This window comes from Haliotis rufescens, unplaced genomic scaffold (assembly GCF_023055435.1).
Source record: "Haliotis rufescens isolate VD_foot unplaced genomic scaffold, xgHalRufe1.0.p SCAF_7, whole genome shotgun sequence".
NCBI classification, from domain to species: Eukaryota; Metazoa; Mollusca; class Gastropoda; order Lepetellida; family Haliotidae; genus Haliotis; species Haliotis rufescens.
The window spans coordinates 57,838,340-57,859,990 of NW_025964361.1; the positions used below are offsets into that span (position 1 = coordinate 57,838,340).

Genomic DNA, 21,651 nt, shown 5'->3' on the forward strand with positions numbered 1-21,651 from the left:
AACTTTTTACATCAAAATTTGTGAATGAGATCTATATCTTTTAAAAAGTTAATGATTAAATGTGAATTAACATTGCTAAAAAGGTCCTTCACTGTTTTGACAGTAAAATATTTATCCCTTGTGATGGAAAAATCAATACAGTCAAGCAGGACATGCTTGACTGTGATTATCTCATCACAAGGGATACAAAACGGAGGATCCTCACCTTTTAATAAATATTCATTAGTATATCTACTATGGCCAATACGACATCGTCGTAAAATGACCTCCTCAAATCTGGACTGACAACCCAAGTAGGTGTAACCGATATTTGGTTTAATTTGATGTAATTTATTGAGACCTACATGAGTGTCCCACTTCATCTGCATTAGATCTCTGATGTAAGATCTAATGAGAGGTTTAAAATCACTGTATGGGATAAGAAGTGGTGTCACAAATTTGTTGAGTGCTGCTTTTGCAGCAGCATCAGCCATTGTGTTACCTTTTATGCCCATATGACTGGGTAACCAACAAAAGACGATGTCGAATTGGCCAGTTGAAAGATCATTGTAAAGTTCTATAATATCTAAAATCAGTGGATGAGTCGAAGACACATTATTTAGTGCCTGAAGGCAAGAAAGAGAATCAGAAAAGATGATATATTGTTTACATGCAGACTGTTGTTGAATGTATATCAATGCTGTAAGAATAGCATTGGCCTCAGCAGTGAAAATAGAGCTATTGTCTGGTATTTTGAGGATATTATTTTTGATCCACCGACAGTGGCACTGTCTACTTTGCCACCATCCTTGGACCCATCAGTATAGATTGAATGGTGAGTGTCATATTTATTTCTTAATTGTAAATATTCCTGTTGATAGAATAGCTGGTTAGTGTCAGATTTAAGATAACGTGTGAGGGAAATGTCTACTTCTGGCCTCACCAACTGCCAGGGAGGAGAAGGCAAAAGTCGGTAAGGAGAGATGATGTCCAGATCTAGATTTGCAGCAGTAATATGAGATTTGAGCCGAATTCCAAGTGGAGGAACCATCTTTGGTTTCTTCTGAAACAATTCTTCATATAGGGGATTAAAAACGGAGTCATTAGCAGGATTTGAGGGATTGGAACGTAATTTAGTAATATACTGGAGAGACAATTTAATACGGCGTTGTTTTAAAGAGGGTTCATCAGCCTCGATACACAGGCTGTCAACCGGGGAAGTCCGAAAAGCACCAAGACAAAGTCTTAATCCTTGATGGTGGATTGAATCCAGTTTTTTTAAATTACTCTTGCAAGCTCCAGCATACACAATGGAGCCATAGTCCAGCTTAGAGCGAATTAGAGATCTGTATAAGTGAAGAAGGGTTTTCTGATCCCCTCCCCACTTTGAGTTTGATACGACTTTTAGCAAATCTAAGGCCTTCAGGCATTTTGCCTTTAGATATTTAATATGTGGCAAAAAAGTTAGATGATGGTCGAAAATTAATCCTAAAAAATTGGCTTCTTTTACAATCTTGATTGGGGTGCCATCTAAAAAGAGTTCAGGAACTTTATGAGGTTTTTATTTCCGACAAAAATGGATACAATTGGTCTTGGTGTGTGAAAACTTAAAGCCATTTTCAAGACACCATTTATGAATTTTATTAAGACACAACTGTAATTGGCCATGGCGTTCAATAGTGCGCATATTTTTACCACGACATGAGATATTAAAATCATCCACAAACAATGACCCATCAATTGAGTCATTTTGATAGACTATTTATTTTTATACTGAACAATGTAACAGACAAGATACTGCCCTGTGGAACTCCCTGATCCTGATTATAATGATCAGACAAGGTTGATCCAACACGAACTTGAAATTGTCTGTCCGTTAAAAACTGCGATATAAAATGAGGCAAACGGCCTCTTAAACCGAAGTCGTGTAAATCTTTTAAAATACCATGTTTCCATGTTGTATCATAAGCTTTTTCAAGATAAAAAAAGATTGATACAGCATGCTGGCTATTTACAATGGAATTTTTAATGAATGATTCTAAACGAACCAGATGGTCAATAGTACTTCGATTTTTGCGGAAACCACATTGAATATTGGTAATAAGATTATTGGTTTCTAAAAACCATACTAATCGGTTATTGACCATGCGTTCCATGGTTTTACCAACGCAGCTAGTTAACGAAATAGGTCGATAATTAGATGGATCAGTATGATCCCGGCCAGGTTTTGGTATAGGGATAACAATGGCATTGTGCCAGGAAGGAGGAAAGTGTCCAGTTGTCCAAATATTATCAAAAATATTTAGAAGTGTTTCTAGACATGGATTGGGTAAATGTTTAAGGAGCTGATAGTGGATATTATCAGCTCCTGTTGCGGTGTCATGAGCTTGCGCTAGGGCAGTATTGAGCTCATGTAGTGAAAATACTTCATTGTAGTCTTCACCGTTATCTGAATTAAAATTAATAGTTTTCTTTTCTTGTAATTTTTATATTTCTGAAATTTGGGATTATAATTGGCTGATGAAGAGCGTTTTGCTAAAGTTTCACCCAACTTATTTGCGATGTCTACTTTGTCAGTTAGTAGACCATGATCATCTTTAAGATGATGAACGCCAGAATTTGAACCCTTCGCTTTGATTCTTTGTACCATGTTCCACACCTTTGTCATTGGTGTACGGGAATTAATCTTTGATACAAAGTTTCTCCAAGACTGTCGCCGATTTTGTTTGAACGTACGTCGAGCCTTGGCACTATTTATCTTTACATTATTTAAATTGTGTACTGTAGGGTGACGGCGAAAGTATTTTTCAGCCTTCCTCCTACTCTTCCTAGCCTGTTTGCAATCATCTGTAAACCGTGGTTTACGATTGCGAATATGTTGGTTAACAGAGGACTTTGGAATAGTTATATCAGCAATATTATTCAGATTGTCCGTGAACAACTGAATAGGGTCAGGGACATTGATAAAAATATCAGATTTTAATTTGTCGGTACAAAGTGTTTGAAATAATGGCCAATTGGCCTTAGTAAAATTCCACCTTGTCGCAGGTGGATCATCAGTTGGGTTAATAGCTGAAAGAATTGTGGGGAAATGGTCACTGCCACATAGGTCATCATGGACAGACCAATCAAATTCGTTATAAATGTTTGAATCTGTGAGTGACAGATCAAGTGCAGAAAAAGTTCCTGTAGCGGGATGTAAATATGTGTCGGAACCATCATTAAAGATGCATAAATTATTATTTGAAAGAAGTTTCCCTTTAGCATTGAAGTCTGTACTTCCCCATAGAGGGTTAAGCCCATTCAGATCTCCCATAATGATACAGGGTTTTGGAAGTTGGTCAAACACATTTTGAAGGTCAGACTGCTGAAGGGAGGAAGACGGAGAAATGTACAAGGAGCACAATGTGAAGGTTATATGCAAAGAAAGTCTAACTGCAACAGCTTGAAGGTTGCATTTAAGAGAGAGAGGGCTATGGATGATACCCTGCCTCACTAAAATAGAGGCATCGCCAGTGGCTTTATCTCCTGGAGGTGAAAAGCAATGATATGAAGTGTACCGACGAAGATCAAATTTATCTGTATTTTTTAGATATGTCTCTTGTAAACTAAAAGCTGATGGTTGTAAATCTTGTGTCAATAATTGAAGATCACTAAAATTGTTCCTAAGTCCTCTGCAATTCCATTGTATTAAATTGATAGACTGGCTCATGGAGGTTCAACTGGGGACCGTGGTCGTGTGGATGTGCCACTTTCAGGTACTGAATGAGAAGGAGCAACGTCCATGTCAAGTGGTTCAAACGAATTTTGAACCGTAACAGGAGCTGCCAAAGGAGATGACACCTCCAAATGTTGAAGAGCTTTGGTCCTTTTCTTTAGCTGTTTCTTTTGTGTTTTTGTGAGGTGAACAACACCCTGGACTATTTCACGAGAAGAATCAGTATCTAGGGTTGTTTCTGGTTGTGGCTCCTCAGTCTGGCTGGCTGAAGAACGTTGACAATGTTGTGAAATTTGTATGTTTTCATCTAAGTTTATCTGGGCTTCATTAATCCAAGATATCACTGTTTGGTAGGAAGTCGAGACTGATGTAGATTTAGTAGGAGTGACTGGAGAAGAAGAAGAAATTGCAGCTGAATATGTTAGACTAGTGGTAGGTGCTGATTGTGCAGGAACTAATTTCTTTGCTTCAAAATAAGAGATGTTATTTTTGCATTTGAGTGTGATAATTTTGGTCTCATGTACAAAATTCGGACAGGATTTAGAAGATGCCACATGCTCACCACTGCAGTTGGCACACTTCATGTCATTTGTGCATTCGGAGCTCTCATGAGTTCCACTGCAGCGTGAGCATCTTGCTTTGTTAGTGCAAGACCTTGCACCATGTCCAAACCTTTGACACGTATAACATCGGAGTGGATTTGGTACATAGATTTCCACACCGATGTTACAATAACCTGCTTTAATGGATTTGGGAAGTGTTGTCAGTCCAAAAGTAAAAAGATATGTGTTTGTTTTGATAATGTTTGAATCCAGTTTCCTTGTAAAACGATTTACAGAGGATACTCCTTGTTCTTGTAACTCAGATACAATGTCTTCTTCTGTCATGTCTGAAAGACAACGCGACTAGTCTCTGACAATACCTCTACACGTATTCAGTGTCTTGTGTGCTGAAACAACAACCCGGGTGTTTACAAACTGCTGTAGACCCAGCAGATTGAGCGATTGTTGCCTCTTCATACATTCTACTAAAAGTGAACCGCTCCGGAGGCGAGTAACATTTTTAACGTCTCCGCAGACACCTTGGATGCCCTTTGATACAGCAAAAGGATTAAGTTTTAATGGACTACCATCTGCAGCTTCTATGACCAAGAACCTTGGCCAAGAATCCTTTCCTAAAGTAGATACTTCTTCATCATCATCAGAAGAAGATAAATGTCTTCTCTTATTTTCTTTGGATGAACCAGATTGTGAGTGTTGAGCCATGGTATGAGAATAAGTTTCAGCAACCTTGCTCCCCACCCACCATCGAGTGTCAACAAGGACGATGTTGCAGTGGAAGCCAGACAGCAACACCAGGGTTACAATGATGTTATACTCCAGAAATACAGACATAAATAGCCAAGAATTCCAAAAGAAGAAATGTCTGACTGGTTCGGCCCATGACAATATTCCCAAGAAACTCGGAATTCAGAGGTCTATATCACCAGATTGGCCCATGAGCCACCGCCTTCTAGCATAGGACTCTAGGCAAAAGTAACAATACAACAGTTTTGAAAATAAAGTTACAGTTTAACATTGGACATGTGATTCAAAATAAGAGATTGTCCATGCGCAGGGCATGACATGACCAGCCGATTGTTAGAATCGGGCCCATTCTATCACCCGTCTAGGTGAAGTAAGGGTCGAAGTGGTGTGTTGGGCAAAAGGAACACTGTTCCTGGCTCCAGTGCCCTCAACCACCAGAATCCCGTCCTCCACCGACACAGGGGCGCAACCCACGGCAAACGGGTTGCCCAATTCGGTCGCCTCGTACGACCAGCAATGGGGTGCTGTGGACAAATTCTACCCCGAGTCCACACGGGGGAAGAGCTATTAGCGTTACCCAGCACTCACCACGAGGAGGTTGCTCTTCACGAGTGCCCACACTTCCATGGATATATCCCCATAAATATTCACGATCCCTATTTGTTTGTTGTATAGATCTACATATCCTCCACACCCGTCACCCTCGGCAATTAAACCATTTCATTTGGCCCCTCTTAAGAAGGTGTCATATTGTCTCTCACTGGTCATTGAGCCTTAGGTAACATCTCTCAACAGCATGCTATAGTACTTCAGGGATAATTTCGTTTATTTCTTATAGACATGCTGGTGTACTTTCTTGACCACTGGGTATCTATTCCGGTGCAATATAAAATTAGATAAATAGTGTATGTACAAGTTGATCAGTACGTCAGTATGTACGTGCTACAATTACAATAACAGAGCTATAATGTTATTGTCAGGGAACGTTTTATATGTGCCCAATATTGGGTATATCTTTACAGAATGTTCCCTTGGGACCTATGGACAAAACTGCAGCAAGCAATGTACTCAGAGGAATTGTGCAGGAAACTCGTCATGTGATCACGTTACAGGAACATGTGTTGCCGGATGTAAAGCAGGTTGGATGGGCAAAGACTGTGTGGAGGGTAAGGGCTTAAATACCATCTGTATGTAAAAGAACTTTGTGTTGTAAAGGCTCTATACAATGCGGGAACGCCGTTTCCAGAACTTTACATACCACACTAGTATCTAAATAAAGTAACTTCCTGATGACTGGTAGATTAAATAGTACTACGTCCCTGACAACTAATCACTGCCCAAATACAATGCAGGGAGCGTCTACCGAATCTTTCCAGAAATAATATAACACAGTTATTATCATTGTTAAACAATAAAATACACTGCCATGAAACAGAACGTCAAAATGTGCATGCCATAATCACAGTAACAGAGCTATAGTGTTATTGTCGCGGTGCGTTTTATATGTGTCCAATAACGACTTTATTTTAACAGAATGTTCCCTTGTGACCTATGGACAAAACTGCAGCAAGCAATGTACTCAGAGGAACTGTGCAGGAAACTCGTCATGTGATCACGTTACAGGAACATGTGTTGCCGGATGTAAACCAGGCTGGAGGGGCAAAGACTGTGTGGAGGGTGACGGCTTAAAGTCCATCAATTAGTGCATTATGTCATCAAAATGTATTTTATTCCGGTTCAATATAAAAGTAGTTAGTGTATGTAAACGTTGTCAAGTACTGTTGGATCTACATGTCCACTACACCTGTCACCCTCGGCAATTAAACCATTTCATTAGGCCCCTCTTAAGAAGGTGTAACATTGTCTCTCACAGGTCATTGAACCTTAAGTAACATCTCTCATCAGTATGCTATAGTACTTCAGGGATAATTTCGTTTATTTCTTATAGACATGCTGGTGTACTTTCTTGACCACTGGGTATCTATTCCGGTGCAATATAAAATTAGATAAATAGTGTATGTACAAGTTGATCAGTACGTCAATATGTACGTGCTACAATTACAATAACAGAGCTATAATGTTATTGTCAGGGAACGTTTTATATGTGCCCAATATTGGGTATATCTTTACAGAATGTTCCCTTGGGACCTATGGACAAAACTGCAGCAAGCAATGTACTCAGAGGAACTGTGCAGGAAACTCGTCATGTGATCACGTTACAGGAACATGTGTTGCCGGATGTAAAGCAGGTTGGATGGGCGAAGACTGTGTAGACGGTAAGGGCTTTAAGTCCATCGATTAGTGCATTATGTCTTCGAAATGTATTTTATTCCGGTTCAGTATAAAAGTAGATAGTGTGTGTAAACGTTGTCCAGTACTGTTACGTGTTGATTCCCAAAATGTAACATTATGTTCATCCAGAATCTGTATGTAAAAAAACTTTGTGTTGTAAGGATCTATACAATGCGGGAACGCCGTTTCCAGAACTTTACACAACACACTAGTATCTAAATATAGTAACTTCTTGATGACTGGTAGATTAAATAGTACTAGTTCCCTGACAACTAATCACTGCCCAAATACAATGCAGGGAGCGTCTACCGAATCTTTCCAGAAATAATATAACACAGTTATTATCATTGTTAAACAATAAAATACACTGCCATGAAACAGAACGTCAAAATGTGCATGCCATAATCACAGTAACAGAGCTATAGTGTTATTGTCGCGGTGCGTTTTATATGTGTCCAATAACGACTTTATTTTAACAGAATGTTCCCTTGTGACCTATGGACAAAACTGCAGCAAGCAATGTACTCAGAGGAACTGTGCAGGAAACTCGTCATGTGATCACGTTACAGGAACATGTGTTGCGGGATGTAAAGCAGGCTGGATGGGCAAAGACTGTGTAGATGGTAAGGGCTTAAATACCATTGATTAGTGAATTCTATTTTCGAAATGTATTTTATGTTTTAGGTACCAGTTCAAAATACTGATTTTTTTACATTTTATATCATGTTACAACTATGGTCGAAACTGTTCCAAGACTTGAACCACCACACATTGCGTGGGGAATCTCAACAGGGCATTGTGTCACCGGGTGTCTTCCTTGGTGGACAGCGGTGGACTGTACAAAGGGTACACATTAATAATGAAATTATAACAATTGTTGAATCCAGATATGTTTGTGTGATGCTATGCCATATAGATAATAGTATACAGAATGTTGGACGTGTATTATACCGAACCAAAAACGTTAAGGCTCATGAATGTTTTTGGGATATGTTTTGTAGTGCAGACTGAGCACACACATTCATAGATATATCCCCCAAAATATTCACGATCCCTATTTGTTTGTTCACTAAAGATCTACATATCCACTACACCCGTCACCCTCGGCAATTACACCATTTCATTTGGCCCCTCTTAAGAAGGTGTAACATTGTCTCTCACAGGTCATTGAGCCTTAGGTAACATCTCTCAACAGCATGCTATAGTACTGCAGGGAGAATTTCGAGTATTTCTTACAGACATGCTGGTGTACTTTCTTGACCACTGGGTATCTATTCCGGTGCAATATTAAAGATATATAGTGTATGTACACGTTAACCAGTACGTCAATATGTACGTGCTACAATAACAATAAAAAGGTTATGGTGTTATTGTCGGGGCACGTTTTATATGTGCCCAATATTGGGTATATCTTTTCAGAATGTTCCCCTGGGACCTATGGACAAAACTGCAGCAAACAATGTACTGACAGGAACTGTGCAGGAAACTCGTCATGTGATCATGTTACAGGAACATGTGTTTCCGGATGTAAAGCAGGCTGGATGGGCAAAGACTGTGTGGAGGGTAAGGGCTGAAATTAAAGTCTATCAATTAGTGCATTATTTCTTCAAAATGTATTTTATGTTCTTGGTACCAGTTCAGAATAATGATATTATTACATTTTATATCATGTTTCAGCTTGCAAAGCCCATCGCTATGGTCGAAACTGTGTTAGGACTTGCGCCACCAGACATTGTGCTGGGAACTCATCTTGTAACTCCACAGGGAACTGTGACAGCGGGTGTGAGACAGGGTGGACACTGGACGATTGTACAGGTAATGGTTCTGCATGTCACCTCCAAGAGGATTCGGTCTGTTGGGAAGATGACAGTGGAGTTACACACGGTTGATGAAGTCCAACTTCAATGCAAAGCGGGATGTATTTCTTTGCAGCTTGCAACAGTCAACATTATGGAGCAAAGTGCACCAAGCTCTGTGTCTCGAGATACTGTGTGGGGAATTCATCCTGTAACTCTACAGGGCACTGTGACAGTGGGTGTGAGAGAGGGTGGACACAGTCAGACTGTACAGGTATGCACTTGTAATCTCCTTCTGTAAGGGTAATTCGGGTAGTAAACAGCAGTCAGGAGAAATAAGGCAGTAACTATTCTCAGCATTGTTAATATATCATGAACGGAGCTTTCTTTTGGTTTCAATACTCTGTCATAATATAACCAAACATAACATATAACCTTACCATCTCTATTATCATATATCTTTGTTGATGACAATATCTTCACAGAGTCCTCAGCAAGAATATGTCATGGTGTGTGCATCAATACTGTCACAAGCAGGCTAAAATTATCCATGCATTCATAATTCCTCCGAAAGGTGGAATTCCTTACATTACTGTTAACTTACGGGTTTTTAAAGTGTTACTATTATCATCACTATTTACAAGAAAATGATAATGCATTCCCTCTTGTTTTGCTTTAAATAGGTATTTTAAATTGCTGTTATGGAATTGTTATGTATTTGTGGAGTATGTGGATAATTTGTTTGTGGCTTATGAAATCTTAAGTCTTTCAAGAGGCCGTGAAATCAGATCCTGATGACTCTGTACTAACATATGTTGGGGCTGCGGTGGGTGTTTTCCTGTTTGTCCTTGTGCTGGTTCTCATCCTTTCCCTCATCAGGTGAGTACCAGTGATATTGCTTTATCTTTATTTGATCTGCTTGAATTTGTTCAATAAAGAGGTAAGTGATCTTGCATCAATTCGGGAAATATATAAAAATACATTTTACATTTTATAGACGAAGGAGAATCTCGGAAAGAAAGCATTGTGATGTTGGACTGGTCTCGAAGACTCGAGAGAACTCTCAAGATGAAGGTAGAGCAGATGATAATAAGTATTATTATGTTTTTGGCCGTTCACTGTTTGAAATAAAACAATCCTTTTTAGCATGATCATTCAATAAAAAGAAAAACAGGTTTAAATGAAGCTCCCAAGTTCTATGTCTGTAAAACACAGGATGTATATATTAAAAACATATTTTTAATCTTAAATGCAGGGAATGTCTATATGAATGTTGGATATGACGGAGAGAAGCAGTCTGTATTGCTTTCAAAGAAGAGAATTACACAGGCCCAACCTAAGGACTCGGATGGAGCAGACAAATGTGAGGAAGAGGAGGAGGAAGAGGAGGAGAGGGAGGAGGACTATGACTGCACAATACAAGAGGAGCCAGCACCGGAAAACCCTGACAGAACTTACTACAACCTGGATGAGGCTGGCATTGGTCAGGTGATATCTGTGTCTTCACTGGAAGCAAGGGTGGGCAAATTCGAAGAATTGAAGGAAAGGGCAGAAGAGGAATTTAAGGTTATACTTGCCATATAACATCAAGTACAAATGTACCATAAAACATAAGCATGAAAGATGATGATATTAAAGTTAAGTTTTCTTTCACAGCGTCTTCCAGATGGCTTCATTCATTCTTACTGGGAATCACAGCTGCCAAACAACAATGGGAAGAACAGATTCAAAGGATATTATCCATGTAAGCTGAACATCAAAACGAGTTGGTAGCTACTTTTCTATTGACCATACCTACACTGTAAATCTGTATCAACATTATGCTTACGGTTTATAATCTGCGCCCACAGATGACTACAACCGTGTCTTACTACAGGATGCTAGTGATGGCGGAGATTACATCAACGCCAGCTATCTGGATGTGAGTTAAATAAAAAAAACACATTATTATAAACGACTGTTTGGAAAAGTATGTATCTCTTTCTCTGAAGAGGAGTAAAATAGTGAAACTAATGACAGTGAGTGTGAGAGTAACTGGGTTTAAATTTACTGTGTTTTGAATTTGAAGTCGTCAGTGTCATCTTAGACAGCTGCTTTTGACTATCAGTTCATACCACGAAGTGTCAGCTCAATATGCGATAGAAATTTATAAGGGTCTTAGATCTATGTACTATTTTCGAGCAAACATATGGTGACAAAGTAGAGATAATTAATGGAAAACAACTTCTTTATTTACTGACGTTTCGGTATAGATCCTTGTGCTGTTGTCAAGCAAGGCTGAATAATAAGGATGGTACAGAATATATATAGTCGGTGGAGGATTAACAGATAAACAGTTTCTAAGTAATGCCTTTTAAATAATTCAAACATATGGTACTGACAAATCAAGGTTAATAATCAGTTTACTTATCTGAGATTCAAATCCCCGATCATTTGATTCTATCAATCCCAAGGGACACAATTCCGCACATCTAAGTACGGTGTATTAGATGAGTGAGCAACCCATACTCCCTATAATTATTGATATGATTAATAACAATCAAATGTTATCAATAAAAAGTGTTTATCTGGAGTAATATGTTCCTAAACTTCTCATACCATGTATCTAAAATGGGCAGCAAATTTGAAAGGTATGAAAGGGAAAGGAGGGAAGGTTGGGGAAGCCTCCAAAGACAATACTATGCTTCATTTTCATATTTGTTTCTGTCAGGGCTACAAGAGAGACAAGCGCTATATTGCAGCACAAGGTAACTACAACAACTGAGTGTACAGTCACAATAGTATTGCAATAAATGTCCTTAACTTGTGCAATACACGTTGAACATCAAGCACATATTTATGATGTTACCTTCTTGGTATAATTGTCTGCTCCAGGTCCCTACAACTCTCAAGTGGTGGTCGACTTCTGGAGAATGATCTGGAAAGAGGAATGTAGAACTGTTGTCATGGTAACCGGCCTCGTTGAGGAAGGCAAGGTAAACATATCTGGACGCTGAAATAGTCGCATTGTAAAAATGTAAAGGAGGAGACAGGACATATATCAAATGGTTTTCTTAGTTATTATTGGCTAAACAACTCATGGACTGAACTGTTGCATATATGTGTATTCGTGTTTTAGGTGAAGTGTCTTCGGTACTGGCCTGAGAAAGGCACCAAGACGTTTGGAGATGTTATGGTGACAATGGTTTCGGAAACACGACTGTCAAACTACACAATCACAAAGATGTCTGTTGAGAATGAAAAGGTGAAATGGGTCGTTTAGCCTGATATATATATATATATATATATATATATATATAGAAGGACATTATTATTTAATCTGTTTTGTAAAATTATTCCACGAAAATGAAAAAAAAAACGGGAAACGGCAAGAAACGGGATGTCCACCACCTTCACTTTACTAGCTGGCCAGACCACAGTGTGCCGGACGCTGCTGCCCTGCTGGACTTCATGTGGAGGGTCAAGGTCATTACTGAACAACAAACACAACCCATCATAGTCCATTGCAGGTATAATCCACTTTATAATTTTCTACTTTATGATTCAGGAATAGAGGAGGCCCCCAGTAGTTGGTTGGTTTGTTGTTTAACGCCGCACTCAGCAATATTCCAACTATATGACGGCGGTCTGTAAATAATCGAGTCTGGACCAGACAATCCAGTGATTAATATCATGAGCATCGATCCAAGCAATTGGGATCGATGACATGCATCAACCAAGTCAGCGAGCCTGACCACCCGATCCCGTTAGTCGCCTTTTACGACAAGCAGAGTCACCTTTTATAGCAAGAATGGGTTGCTGAAGACCTATTCTACCCCGGAATCTTCACGGGTGAGGCCCCCAGTAGCCTTTGCTTGTCGTTAGAGGCGACACGATGGATATATTATTTAAAGACCGCTTGCATATAGATGAAGTATTGCTGAGTGAAGCATCAAGAATATACAAACAAGTCATGCGTCTTTTGAAATACAATATAATGTATATTAATGATTTTGTTCATCAAGTTATGCTGTCATGTAAACCTTAGTCGTAAAGTGAAATTCTAAAACTGATACCAAACTTGTTTTAATCTAAACCGTTCCATATACGTGGCTTTCATAAAACTGCTCGTATCAAACAGATAAATATTTTATGAAACTATATACTTTCGTTAGTGCTGGAATTGGTCGAACAGGGACGTACATCGCTATCGAGAGTCTTGTGGAACAGGCAAAGTCAGAGGGCGTTGTGAACGTCGTCAGCTTCGTCTCCAACATGAGAGGGCAGAGGAAGAACATGATTCAGACAAAGGTATTTACGATTGGTTAAATTTTAGTGAATGTCTAGTAGTCTCCTGGGGATATTCGTGAGATGGGTAATTATATATATATAATAAACGATACACGATTGTGTGGTGATAATACATTAATCAGTAGTTTAATAGTTTATAGTAAGTGAGTGAGGTTTTACGCCGGTTTTAGCAATATTCAAGCAATATCACTGCGGGGGACACCAGAAATGGTACACATTGTACCCATATCGGGAGTCGAACCCGGGTCTTCGGCTTGACGAGCGAACGCGAACTAGGCTACCCGACCGCCCCTAATATAGTTCATAAATGGTAGCGTTGGATAGTGTCTGGCCTATGCATGTTTGTCTTCTTATGTATCCAGGAGCAGTACATGTTCGTGTACAAGGCGGTGGCGAGGGCGGTGGCAGAGGGTGACACGTCACTGGACGCTGAAGTCATCAGGCAGATGGACCTAGATCACGTGTCTGATATCAACTTTGGGAACAAGACTGTACGACAACATCTGGAGGTGTTTGACATTGCTGTATATTTATGTAACCAGATTTAGAAATAGGGCTTTTGCGACTGTCACATTTCGTAAACGAGCATGTGATCGGTATAACTGTAGCACAGTAATCCTCAAAGTATACTAGGCACATAAAGAAACTGTGCACGGAGAAAATATAGATATAAGGGCACACCGTCCATATATGAAAGATAGGTTTGAACACAGCAATTATGGGAGACATTCAAACGCTCATGCACGTGCCATGCGATATGACGTCATTGATGGGGGCCTATGGACGTGCAATGTGTTACTGCACGTGCATCCTGTGCAGCTGTACACAGCATGTGCAACTCAAAATTCGCTGTCACTTTGGAAAGCATGATCTGTGGTCATTCAAAAATTTAAAACTTCTCAGGCGCAGACACAAGCATATCACAAGCAAATCATGCCAAGATTGACAGCTGCACAGCGTCATGAAGCCATTGGAATGATCCGAGCGGGAATGAGGCAACAACAGGTGGCAACTCATTTCCAATGCCATCGTAACACGATATCGGCATTGGTGAGGCGTTTTCAGAACACAAATGACGTTACCGACCACCCACGTTCAGGACGTCCCCGAGTAACGACGCCAAGACAGGACCGATGGATTCGAGTTACACATCTCCGACACAGGTTCCAAACGGCAGTAACGACGTCCCAGACAATTCCTGGACTGCGCCGTATCCATCCCAACACTGTCAGGAATCGTTTACATCAGTACGGGATTCGACCACGACGCCCTGCCATACGTCCCATCCTGACACACCGTCATCGAGTCAACCGTCTAAGATGGTGTCGAAATCATGTTCGCCAACCTCGAATATGGTGGAGAAATGTTGTCTTTACAGATGAATCGAGGTTCAACATTTCCCACAGTGACGGGCGCCAACGTCTACCGGCGTTTGGGAGAACGTTATGCACGCAACTGTATTGTGGAGAGGAATCGTTTTGGAGGTGGCTCTGTGATGATTTGGGGTGGGATAACAGCACGGCACCGAACCCCTTTGGTGGTTGTTCAGGGCAATCTCACCGGTGTTGATCAGAGATCAGATTCTGAGGCCTGTGGTCATTCCTTTCCTGCAACGTCATGGCCCGGGATTGACATTTCAACAGGACAACGCTCGTCCTCACACGGCTAGGGTCGCAATGGATTTCCTTCACCATAACAATGTCATGTTACTGCCGTGGTCTGCAATTTCTCAAGATATCTCCCCAATAGAGCATGTGTGGGATGAAATGGAGCGCCGTCTGCGTCGTCTTCCACATCCTCCGGATAACATCCGTGACTTGGCACAGGATTTGAGGAGGATATGGCAGGCCATTCCCCAGGCCTTCCATGCCCATTTGGTGGACTCCATGCGTCGCCGATGTACTGCTGTGATTCACGCACAGGGTGGTCATACCCGTTATTGACTTTGTGACTTTGTCGTTTGACCCCCTACTCCATTTTGATCTTCTGACGTCATCGTAACAGATGTTGTTCAGGTCCCGTTGACATTTTCTTATGGTCCGATCATTCAGCTGCTACAGCGTCTGCATCATTTTGTTCTTGCTGTGTTGTATTTCAATCCAGAATATATTTTCTCCGTGCACAGTTTCTTTATGTGGCTAGTATACATCGTCGAAAGTGGAACAGACAGAGATATTGAGGCAAAATAATACGACACTGTCTTGAACTCACCAAAGCAAACTATTGGTACTTCTATGATGTCAGTCATCCAAACACTTGGAGATCATTATTATTTAGTCATTAACTTGAGGCTGTTTTACGAGTCACACCAAATAATATGTTTATCTCATCCAGTGACCTGAAGCTGGGATCTGGGATTTTATTGAAGGTTATTTTGCTTCCTGCCCTTGAACAGCAAATTGTCTGCAACAAAGATTACATTGTTTCATTGTATTTGTATATGTGAGAAAAAAATAGTTTGGCTTATAATTTTAAATATAAACAAATAAATATTTAGCATACAGCAAATTTTCGCTCGATTGAAAGATTGATTTTGTATTTCACATTTGTATTGATTGCATTAATAATTAACTGTGTTCCAGGCGTTGAGGAATGTACATCGAGGTGAGTACCTGCCGGATAATGAACTTCCTATATTGGATTCCTGATTAGACCCTAACGGACACGCAAATCTTAATAATAAAATAAAAAAAATAAAAATGACAAAACCCTTTCTATAATAACATGTCAACTCCTATTCCGTTGCCATTGTTTTAACGTACTGTAAAAAGTCATTGTCACTTTGCGTAATCATGTTGATATTTTACTCTGGTCTGGACTTGTAGTTTGCAGGTAGAAGCATAATGTTTGCGCACTGGTTTATATGTTACATTATCTTCCGCAAAAGGTACAGACTGTGAAGATATGTAATATTTTATGATATTTTTCGAGCAATAGGTTTTCAGGAAACTCCGAGAGCGTCAATGTAAGGAGCGTTCACGTAAGTAGGAAGATGCACGCCGAAAATGTACCGTTGTATAATGTCTTTAGTTTATCTTTATAATTTTATCATAATGTACATGTACCTAATGTTGGATATTCAGCGTATAGAAAGAACAATGAAAATTACGCTTTTTAATCCCTCTGAATGTGCACGACTACATGATTAATGTTCCTCTTATTTGTCTACAGTCTTACACAAAGCGTAATGGCTTCTTCATAATGACGTCACATCCAGACAAGGAGGAAGTTTGGAATCAGGTTTACAACAGTGACTCGCACTGCCTGCTCACGTTTGCTGTCGGTGATCTGGTTGGTTTTCCTCTCTCATGAAGCGACCTTAGCTAAACATTTTGCATCAGATGAGTGAGTGAGTGAGTGAGCGAGTGATTGATTTTTTTAACAATATCACTGTTATATCAAAGTTCTTCATGCCTGGTCAAAACTTTGTTATTGTGTTTTTAAAACATTGTTCGACATATTCAATATCTTTCTAGAGTTATCTACCATCAGTTGATAGTCCCATTACAACAAAGCAGTTTGCAGTGACCATGCGCAGTTCAACACCACTGTCTAATGACTTTCTGTTGAATACAATTGACATCATTTCAAAGGTACGTCTGTGAAAAAAAGGTCCAACTTTGTTCAGTGTATAGCTGTGCTTTGTCCCCAGTAACCCTTTGTCTAGATATGTATTGGTGAAGTGGCAGCCTAGTGGTTAAAACGGTCTATGTTGGAACATATTCAGTTATGACAACACACAGATGGTGAGGGGTAGATTCAGTGTTATCGGTGTGTTTGAAAGAGCAACTGACTTTTTCATTATGAATTAATCAATGACATAATGATGATTTACTGTAAATTAATCAAAAAAATAACTCCATGCGTACCTTGTGATTTTAAAATCCATAATAAATTTCATTAATCTAAAGTGCTCAGGCAGTATTATTTTGCCAGTATTCTGTGAGCAGCCCTTTGAAACACCATTGCTGGGGTCACCCAGGCACATTTTCAGCTTCACAAACCCAAAGATTTCAGAAACTTCGCAGCTTCGTAAATCTGTAATTATGGGGGTAAATGTTAAAGTCAGAGGCCCCAGCAGGGTCAAAACTACAAATACATCAAAACCACCACTGAGATAAAAGTCAATACATGTTTAGGAGTGTGTTTCAATCCTAAACAGTATACAAATTTAGGGTCTAAACACATGAAATGAGCCAAAACACATAATCCCCATGATCCAAACATGTCAAGAATTTAAACACCTTTAAACATGTTTTAAAAGTGCATATCATCATATAAAAGTCAAATATGGATGAGATGTATAATATAAATTGAATTTAGATTTGCAATTCAGATTCACAGGCCCTTGCATGACAAATACCACCAGGACTTACAACGAACCTGGGGTAATATTTAATTAAAAATGTACAAATAAACCAAGCAAATGGTGACTCGGAGAATTGACAACTCTAACGACATTCTCAGTAGCTCAGGTAGAGTGACGGATTACAAATTACAAATTAAAAGATTGCAGGTTCGAATCCCACCGAGGGACGGTCGGGTAGCCTAGTGGTCAAAGTGTTCACTCGCCAAGCCGAAGACCCGGGTTCGATTCCCGACGTGGGTGCTTTGTGTGAAGTCCATCTCTGGAATATTGCTAAAAGTGGCGTAAAACTATGCTCACTCACTCGCGAATCCCACCGAAGTTCAAAATTCTTTGTTTCCACCAATGTGTTGTTATATGTTTAATAGTATTTCACTCATACAGGAAACTGACAATGAAAATATATTTGATTACAGCTTCACCTTTCGTTGTTAGTGGCGACAGGCAACATAGTAAAATACATTGATTGATTTGTAAATTTTACTAACATGTTGGTGTCTGAGTGGACAATGAAATTCAGTTAGTAAAGCTTACAAACTATTTCTGTAAGTGATGCTATATTACATATATTTAACATATATTACACACGTTATCACATACTAGAACCCGTCAAACTTAATGTCTACATGGCCATTTTATAAATCGGATCAGAATTTTGTGAGTACAATTTAGAAACGTCGTGGAGCCGTCCATGCAATGTTTCAGCATCACTTTCAATGTGGATGCTGAAAATGTAAACTTTTACAACGGACGTGGCAGGCACTATGTAAACGTATTTAAATTATTGGTTCAGACAAGCTAAAATGAAATTGGGGTACATGAATGAAACGCTTGCGCTGCCACGTCTATCGGGTCAATCTATTTTTTCATGTTTTAATTCCGCTTGTAAAGTTACTTCAAACGATGTTACATACGGATATGCTCTGTAGTTTTGTTAAAATATTCATGAGCAATTTTGTTCACTTAGAAATCTTTGTACGTTTGTTTTATTTGAATCAGTGTAAATTATTATAGAAGAAACGCAACCACCAAAGAGAATGATTTTTAAGAAATATCGAGTAATCGGGAGAAAGATTTGCTTCAAGTGTTCTCCATAAAAGTTCAGATATCCAATCCCATATCTTCGCATCTCAAAATAATCTTCGTCGTTACGAAAATCACCACTTCTGATCGTTTCAAGGAGATTTCACCATTCCACGCCAAAGGGAAAATGACAGATGGTAAGCCATTGGAATGCTGCAATCCGATACCTCGCAGATATCCATATAAACACCATTATGGCGACATTTTCAACAGAACAGCGACGTCAGAGACAATCCCCATAGTAGCCGCCCATCAGACAGCAATGCCCACAGCTAGTATCATCATCACTGGCAACAGATGCTCATTTCCGAGGAAAGACCGAAGACATCTGCGAATCTTCGGCAACAATGCGTGGCGCCCACCCAGAAGGCAAATCCCGACGGTAGAACGTCAACGTTGGTGGTGCCTGCAACACTTGGTATTCAGTTGACAGCTCGTCAGTGGAGGAGGCCCCTCTTCACTGGTGAGTCCGTTTCCATCCTCGCCGATCCATTTGCAGCACATGTGTCTACAGGCGTCGAGGTGAACGTAACCTCACGCAAAAGGCTTTTGAAGGCAATCAATTTAGTGGGATGGTGTATGAGGTGGAATAACGACTGTTACTCAAAGTACTTAAATGATTGTAATTGTTGGAAATTTGATAGCTGGTAGATAACGAGGATAATATTTTGCAAACGGCCGTTTTATCGTACTTGCAACAGAAGGGCAATATAGGGACATTGTAGCATGACAACGCCCAACAACAGTTAGCTACAGTTATGCAGCAGTATCTGACCCAGAAAACAATGTTAATGTGTTACATTAGCCTTATAATCCCCCAATCTATCACAAAAGCATCGTATTAAAAATACTTATAAACCGACCAGAAATGAGAAATAGTTCTTTGAAGGTGAAACGTTTGAAAAACGTCAAATGTCTGTGTTCATTTCAATTATAAGCAGCTCAAATGGTCAAAAAACAACAGAAGCTTCAGTTCAAGCCAAAAATAATTTATTTGGAATAACGAAGAATATACAGTCTGTAGGTGATATTGATTACAAAACTTTTAAACATTTGATGGTAAAAAACTGAGGTATGGGGATTGAAACACTTCCACGTAATATTAAAGTGTGGCTTGTATTTATGTAAAATATCATTGTGTAACAATTAACACAACCCTTGCTATAAGTAGTAACAGGATCACTCGGGGTACATGTGGTTTAATGCGTCCCTCGTTAGGTTTTATGCCGAGCACGAGTGATCCTGCTACAACGAATTTTTTTTACCGACATGTTTTAATACGGCATTGTAAAAGAATTAAAACAAATTGAAAATTTATAGAAAACATCTGTTCGATTGAGCTAAGGTTAACTTGTGCCATGTCACGTGACTTTCATTGACTTGGAAAAAGCGTGTGGCGTTTTGCTTCGAAGCGGGGACTAAAGAAGTGGTGATTTTCGTAACGACGAAGATTATTCTGCCTCTCAGAAATCCACGTGCAGCCTGTCTTGTTCGTGGCATGGGTATAAGGTATTTTTATTCTCCCATTTATAAATTTGTTTCCCCCCAAGGCGTGATACATGATATGTTATCAAGATCACGTGGACCAATCAGATCTCATCATGCTGACATGGAGGTATGATAAAATGGTTGAAAGGGGATATCGTAAATTTCTCTGATTTCCCTTCACGTGTGCCACATGTTGTTGACTTTGATGTAGAAGCTTTATACCCTGCAACGCGTGTCAGGAAGACAGACCCGGATGGAATCCGTAAACAAGCTACTCGGATGATCGCCATAAGCAACAGGTCACTGCGTTCCGTACGTGTTTGGGACAATGTTGCAGTTCCCGTCTCGCAGTTTGATAGGAGCAAGGGTGACCCGCCAAAATGTATTTATCGTAGTCATTGACATAGACAATGCAATGCACAGAATAGGAACTCATAAGGGAACAACAAATGGGAGACAAGCAAGAAATCATTTTGAGTAAGATATTCTGGACTGAAACCTGCCTGAAACAACATTATCTGAAAATGACATCTAGAGAGCACAGAGTGTTTGTGGCGGACAGGGTTACCGCAGGTGCCAGTGCTGAAACAACTGCTTGACAAACATGTGCTCCTGTTTGAAATCGGGGTTGAGATGCAATAGTGCCTGCCATAGCCGCAAATCCTGTGCAAACTGTGACTGAACTGAGCGGCAATGTGATTCAGAGACTCATTATTTGCAGATAACACTGCTTGATATGTGTTTCTATTTAGAAAATACAGTTTCTTGATATTTGTTTGGTTGTTATTTATTACAGTTAAGTCACTTAATAATAGAGTTTACTTCATCAAAAGCAAAACATGTAAAACAACATCAATTTCATTTGCGTCAATTACCTGTCCATTGCGTGAAATAAGAAAGCTGGTTGCCCATATTGTGAAATATGGAGAATTATTTTTCATTCACAACTATTGTCCATTGTATGTAATGAGCAGATAATTGCTTGCACATTGCGTGCGTTGGGCAAGCTGCCGTTTGCCGTTTGCTGTTGCACGTATTTGGCTGTTGCACAGACTGGGTGTAACATATATATTCAAAGCTGAAAGCAATTAAGTACTAGTTAAAACTCCTTACAATTACTTTATCGAGGTACACAGATGCACAGAAATGTTACAACACGATGCTGTTATACGACTTGAGTAGAAGGAATATAGGGAACATAAAATGTCCTCTATGAGATGAAACGTGTATTTGCATCTCAGGATTTTCAACCAGACAAGTTCTACCTTATTTATCCAATATCCGTGGTCAGTATGTAACCCTAAATCCTGTGCAATATAATCATAACTATGT

General features: G+C 39.6%; 2 protein-coding genes across 2 annotated transcripts; both read left to right on the forward strand.

Moving 5' to 3' along the window:
• The first annotated feature begins 6,028 nt into the window (after positions 1-6,028).
• On the forward strand, positions 6,029-10,334 carry LOC124147567 (protein draper-like). The gene is made up of 9 exons (XM_048387510.1): positions 6,029-6,170; positions 6,538-6,681; positions 7,137-7,280; positions 7,776-7,919; positions 8,716-8,859; positions 8,974-9,111; positions 9,229-9,366; positions 9,857-9,971; positions 10,090-10,334. Exons 1-9 carry the CDS (start codon positions 6,149-6,151, stop codon positions 10,241-10,243), a joined length of 1,143 nt encoding a protein of 380 aa, XP_048243467.1. The 5' UTR covers positions 6,029-6,148; the 3' UTR covers positions 10,244-10,334.
• Positions 10,335-12,437: 2,103 nt separating this feature from the next.
• On the forward strand, positions 12,438-19,107 carry LOC124125210 (tyrosine-protein phosphatase 99A-like). The gene is made up of 8 exons (XM_048388226.1): positions 12,438-12,601; positions 13,247-13,382; positions 13,745-13,891; positions 15,965-15,986; positions 16,328-16,362; positions 16,554-16,673; positions 16,859-16,975; positions 19,045-19,107. Exons 1-8 carry the CDS (start codon positions 12,438-12,440, stop codon positions 19,105-19,107), a joined length of 804 nt encoding a protein of 267 aa, XP_048244183.1.
• Positions 19,108-21,651: the final 2,544 nt, after the last annotated feature.

What these genes read in the sequence shown, in the direction of transcription:
- LOC124147567 (XM_048387510.1), top strand. Translation starts at nt 6,149, where the DNA reads ATGGGCAAAGACTGTGTGGAGG. An exon ending in GGGCAAAGACTGTGTAGATG is followed by an intron (nt 7,920 to 8,715) that starts GTAAGGGCTTAA and finishes ATATCTTTTCAG; the next exon opens with AATGTTCCCCTGGGACCTAT. An exon ending in GGGCAAAGACTGTGTGGAGG is followed by an intron (nt 8,860 to 8,973) that starts GTAAGGGCTGAA and finishes ATCATGTTTCAG; the next exon opens with CTTGCAAAGCCCATCGCTAT.
- LOC124125210 (XM_048388226.1), top strand. Translation starts at nt 12,438, where the DNA reads ATGAAAAAAAAAACGGGAAACGGCAAGAAACGGGATGTCCACCACCTT. An exon ending in CCCATCATAGTCCATTGCAG is followed by an intron (nt 12,602 to 13,246) that starts GTATAATCCACT and finishes TACTTTCGTTAG; the next exon opens with TGCTGGAATTGGTCGAACAG. An exon ending in CGTTTGCTGTCGGTGATCTG is followed by an intron (nt 16,674 to 16,858) that starts GTTGGTTTTCCT and finishes ATATCTTTCTAG; the next exon opens with AGTTATCTACCATCAGTTGA.